This window comes from Colletotrichum tamarilloi (genome assembly GCF_030869305.1).
Source record: "Colletotrichum tamarilloi strain Tom-12 chromosome Unknown Scaffold_182.1, whole genome shotgun sequence".
Taxonomy (NCBI): domain Eukaryota; kingdom Fungi; phylum Ascomycota; class Sordariomycetes; order Glomerellales; family Glomerellaceae; genus Colletotrichum; species Colletotrichum tamarilloi.
In genome coordinates this window covers 51429-56736 of record NW_026849565.1, presented here as the reverse complement: position 1 = coordinate 56736, position 5308 = coordinate 51429, and the positions used below count along the sequence as shown (strand labels likewise).

At 49.6% G+C, this 5308-nt stretch overlaps 3 protein-coding genes across 3 annotated transcripts; 2 read left to right on the top strand and 1 right to left on the bottom strand.

The window, feature by feature from the left end:
* Positions 1-292: 292 nt before the first annotated feature.
* On the bottom strand, positions 293-1326 carry CTAM01_15873 (uncharacterized protein; the record flags this gene model as incomplete). The annotated part of the gene is made up of 3 exons (XM_060531867.1): positions 293-594; positions 645-962; positions 1020-1326. The coding sequence occupies 3 exons, from the start codon at positions 1324-1326 to the stop codon at positions 293-295; spliced, it is 927 nt and encodes a 308-aa protein (XP_060373573.1).
* Positions 1327-2085: 759 nt separating this feature from the next.
* On the top strand, positions 2086-2685 carry CTAM01_15872 (uncharacterized protein; the record flags this gene model as incomplete). The annotated part of the gene is made up of 2 exons (XM_060531866.1): positions 2086-2143; positions 2231-2685. The coding sequence occupies 2 exons, from the start codon at positions 2086-2088 to the stop codon at positions 2683-2685; spliced, it is 513 nt and encodes a 170-aa protein (XP_060373572.1).
* A 1425-nt stretch (positions 2686-4110) lies between these two features.
* Positions 4111-4776, top strand: CTAM01_15871 (uncharacterized protein; the record flags this gene model as incomplete). Its single annotated transcript, XM_060531865.1, has 1 exon — positions 4111-4776. One exon carries the CDS (start codon positions 4111-4113, stop codon positions 4774-4776), a length of 666 nt encoding a protein of 221 aa, XP_060373571.1.
* Between the last annotated feature and the right edge of the window lie 532 nt (positions 4777-5308).

Here is a 5308-nt window from a genome sequence, read left to right as displayed (position 1 = left end):
CGATCCCAATACGAAGTTCGCGAACATCAGGGATATCCATCGGGCTCAAATCGAAGCGGGTGAAAAGGAGGTTATCACGGCTGAATCCAGCGACTCTGAATGCCCTAGTGAGGCTGGCAGCTGTATTGTAGTGGGTGTGGTTGAGGATCAATAGTTAATAGTAATGAGGAGGTTGGGTTGTGATCCCATCGTTTTTGTGGTGCCAGAAACAGGGGGGTGCCAGGAAGTGGGTATGTTGACTTATGTGACTGTATACAATGATTCCCAAGAGTCCTTCGCCACCTCAGAATTATCACGATGCCGGGCCTGGCTCTGGCATGACAGGCCACCCAGGCGGAGGCACTTTCATTTGTTGAAAGACCTTCGGGTCCATGGAGTTCTCATTGACCCAGCCCAATAAGGCGTCAAAGTCACGGCACACTTTATGATTCATAAAATCTGGGAATGGTTGCTCCCAATTTTCAACCCAGTTGAAAGTTATCATGTCCACCGACCCGGTGCACTTGATTGCTTGGGCAAGGATATCGAAACAGTGGCCGATGTGGGCTTGATGTTGAGCTCCTCCTGGCCTAGGTCCCTCCTTGGGCTCATAGTCTATACTTAGGAGTTAGAAGTGCGTACTCACTCCATACCGAGAAACTTACAATGCTCGTATGATACTTCCCTGCGCAACATATCCAAGCAGTGGAGGTGATGGAAAACTTCTGTTTGCGCAATATATGCATCTGAACCGTAGCCAAGATCTTCTGGAATCTTGACAGCGACTCGTGGGTCCTTTCCAAGTTGCCTCACATCCGCTTCCCCAATGACGAGAGGCCAGACATGGTCACCGATACGATGCCACTCCCTATCGGCTTCTTTACCAATTCGCTGGCGAAAGACTGACGGCGGATTCGTGTCATATAAAGTGCCGTTCGTCACTCTGCTGATTTTTGGTATATCGAAGCGCTCAAGTATCGGTGCTTGAACGTCTACTTAGCATATCGGGCTGAAAGGCTTTTGACAGCTTGGGTACTCACAGTAAAAGGAGGTTCTTTTCCAAGAGTCCTGGGTCTTCATAGGATGCCTCAACGGTGCAGGCCATAGCCACAAAGTGAAAGAGGCGACAAAGAGTGAAATGTTGAGGAAAGTCACTAGAAATAGCCTTTTACTGCAGAGCTTCAACAATGAAGTATCCTTCCTAACACTTCGAGATCCTGCCTTGGTGTCCATGTGAGGCAGTAGAGTCTTTTCGGGGTCCTCATTCTCTTCGAAACATCCCGAGAGACCATCTTCTGTATGTGAAGCTTCCGATGAGCCTGTTGATGATCGGTACATTTCATTCATCATGGTCCTGTATTTCAACAACTCATGTGCGAGAAGATAGGAAGTCTAGCAAGTAGGCCACAGAAGTGAAGGGAGTCTGCTATAGAACGGAGGGAAGGTGTCATCGCTTCGTTCAAGGTAGTCAGCATAAGCAAGCGATTGAGTAAAATCAGCTTGCCCAATCAATTCATGTGAGGTAAACACCCTCCCCATTGCACTCGAAAGCTTGGATGTCTAAGTACCTGCCTGAAAGATAAGAGGAGGCGAGCGGGACTGCGACTATCAACTCCTACAACTCCACTACATGACGCAGAGAGATCCTTCGAATCCGTCGTCTGGCTTGGCATGTCGGTGAAACGTCTAGGTAATTGATCTATATGTCGTCAACTCCATTGCCCATCTCGAAGCATCTGATGCAACCTTCCTCGTTTGTAACAGTCTCTACCCGGTTGTCAACATCTTTGTAACCTTTTGGCTGCAGCTGCAGGAGACCGAGATTCCGTACGTGTAAGTGGTAATCGAGCGTCCGGACTGACGCGATCCCGCCCGACTTCTTCGTGCTTCCAGGCAAGTTTTCGTCACTGGCGGCTAAAGTCCGTACAAGGAGGACACAGCTTCGACTTATCTCAGATGATGCGTGATTTAGGCGTCAATTAGGTCAAAGGCGACTTTTCTTCAAATACCATATACAGGGAACGGCCTCCAGACTTTCTCTTGAACTAGCCATCTCCAAGTCCTACCAACGTCTCTCTTATCAATCACGCCCAGTAGAAAGTCACAATGCGTGCTCAGTACCTCATTCTTGCTGCAATTGGCCTCGTGGCTGCCGCCCCTCTCGGTATGTGATCTTGGAAGACAGCAAGCGCTTCAACAAACTACCTAAGTAACTAGTAAGAAGACGACTGACTTGAGCTACCTCTTCAAGATGTCAGAGGAGCAGATGCCGATGCTGAAGCTATTCCTTTCTACCCAAAGAGGGGAGCTGATGCAGAGGCGGAGGCTATTCCCTTCTACCCCAAGCGCGGAGCCGACGCTGAAGCCGAGGCAATTCCCTTTTACCCTAAGCGAGGAGCAGATGCGGAGGCTGAAGCCATCCCGTTTTACCCTAAGCGAGGAGCAGACGCGGAAACCGAGGCCATTCCCTTCTACCCCAAACGCGGTGCTGACGCCGAGGCGGAAGCTATTCCTTTCTACCCGAAGAGGGATGCTGATGCGGAAGCCGAAGCGATCCCTTTCTACCCCAAGAGAGGTGCTGATGCCGAAGCTGAAGCCATTCCATTCTATCCTAAGAGGGGCGCGGAGGCTGAGGCCGAGGCCATCCCTTTCTACCCAAAGCGCGCCGCTGATGCGGAAGCTGAGGCAATTCCCTTCTACCCTTAAACAGGCGATCGTTGTGGCATGCTCTAAGTACCATATTCCTGGAAGTACAGATCTGGAACACGGGGGACATGTAGCAGGTCTCGAGTCAGAAACCTTCATGTATCATGGCTTCGACGTTGAAGAGTGGGGTGGACCTGTAGAGTAAGAATCTGGAGCTGGAAGGGTTAAGTCTGGTTGCTAGAATACGCTCATTACTACTTGTTGCAACTAGAATGCTCACCTGGTGACCGCGTCTCAGAAAGTGATGTATCCAGCCCAAATCGTTTTCTTTTTTGGTATTTGTTCGCTCACTCGAGAGCAGCCAAGGATGGTTGATATCAGGCGAATTGATTCTACTAATTACCACGCAGTCGTGCCGGACGCTCGTTCCTCTTCGTTGGCTAGGCATCCGCATGCAGGCAAAGCTTGAACGCTGAGCCTTTCTGATCACAGTCTTTGTCCGGATGGGTGCTATCATAAAGCATCATTCAGATCAGGAATACGAGATTCCCCTTCCGTACCATCGTTTGAGCAAATGCATCCTGAAGGAAGCTTGGCAAAATCTTCAATGATGAGTGAAGCGAATCTTAAGTTACTTTCGAGCCGTAACTTGCGAATGCGACAGCGTATTGCGTAGGATAGGTGTAAGTGGACAGCAACAAAAGTGCCGCATAAACGCAGCGTCAGCCCGCATCTCGCCCACAAACGGCCCGCTACCGGGCCGTGACGTTGTAGATCGCATCATTCGAGCTTCTGTTTTGGGCTTAGGGTACAGGCGGGGTTTAAGGCGAGGTCAAGCACATTATGTAGAGATTCCGCGGGGTCGATAAGCTGTGCTCTTCCTTCGAATCCTTCGGACTTCCGCTAAATCATGTTTCCTAGCGTCGATATAGGATTGCGTCAGATATGCAACACCTTCTGAATTTGTACATGGCATTCAAAATCTAATCTGAGCGCGATACCCTAGCTCTTGTAGAAATTTACGGGGAACTGCGAGCGGTGTTCCTGCCCGTAGCCCCCTACATTCCTGTCGTCTGACTTAATTCTGCTTTCCTCCACATGTTAGCAAGAACATACGACTTTCTTGAGAATCTCATCGATGTCGGACATGTTTAGAAAGCTACGTTGAGCAGCAACGGTGTATATCAAGAATGTCCAAAATGTAAGCGCATCACGAGGGTAGAAGCTACCGTGCTAACGATTCTGGACTTTAGTCTCCAATCTTTTACTGTACCATGGAGAAACAAAGACAAAAAGGAGTACGCTTGGCTTCCAGGAGACGAAAATACCAAGCCTCATGTTGAAGATGGAATTCAAGTCTCAGAAAGAGGCAAATTTCATGTTTTTGGGCAAGCCGTGTTATGCGCAGGTCGTCTGTTGATAGTGTCATTGGGGGCCTTTGGTCTTTACTCTCTCCTCACATCAGACTCCCCATCCAACTCTCAAATGCAGCCCATGTCTTGCAACTGTGGTGAAACAATCGCAGAAGCCCTCGCGAATGGCTGCGTGTACGATTCACTTGCCGCCGCCTGGCTTCCACCACACTGTCGGTCTCCTGAGTTAACGGCAGAGTTCGAGTCTCTGGGCCCAAACGAACCGGACACAACAGGCAACACTTGGGGTTACTGGCATGACAAGAACCAGACGCATCCCATAACATTGGAGGAAGTGAGCCAACTACCAGAGGCGGCCCGCCATGGTCAACATGCTCGATTCTTTACCACGCACCAATGGCATCTTGTGCATTGCGTGTTCTACTGGCGCAAGATGTGGGAGGCAGCGCGCTGTTCTCGGGGAGTCGCGGGCGCATCTTGCGGCAAGGACGGCATGCTTGTCATTGAGAAACGCTACGACACTCTCATGCACATCAATCATTGCATGACCATGTTCTTGATGAGGGATCCTCTCGATCACATTGCCGCCGAGGCTGGTGTCGCGCTTCACTCCGATGAGCTTCACATCGCGAAGCCTCATAAACACCAAGATCAGAGTATCACGGCCGAGAAGACAGGCGCGAAGCACAAAAGCGCGAGCTCGAGTACATCCAAAGACCCTTACGGCGAGACAAAAGAGAGCCATAAGCACGGAAAGAGCGATCCATACGATGACTAGGAGAATCAGTTTCTTGGGCGAAGAAAGGTTCTTGTAAGACATTCATTCCATCATAGGCCGAAGAAATATCATTTTTGTACATCACCGTGCTTTCAACTTGGTGTACCACTGACCAAGATACATGCGAGAGAAACAGAATGGGCATCAAAGTACCTTACATTGATATCTTGGCGTGCTCACTTCGTGAGGCAACTACAGCCATGGTCACAACATGGGTATGGTTTCTTTTCGTACATCAAGAAGCTAAAGCCCAGGCAAATGAATAGAATAGTCTCGCCAGTTACCTTGTGTGTTTGTGAGCCTCAAGCCCCACTTATGGTCATCAATGGTCCAATGGATTACGAGGCATCTTACCATGGGGCGGCTGCCTGGTGCCAGTTTTCCAAGCTTATGTTGAGCTGCAACGATGATCTTCCTAGAGAAGACTAGTTGATATGTGCGTAAGATTTGGGGCTGATATGTCGTCTTCTTTCGCGATTCTCTTCAATTTCTCCAATCGCTCCAGCTTCATTCCCTCAGTGCCCCCATCGCC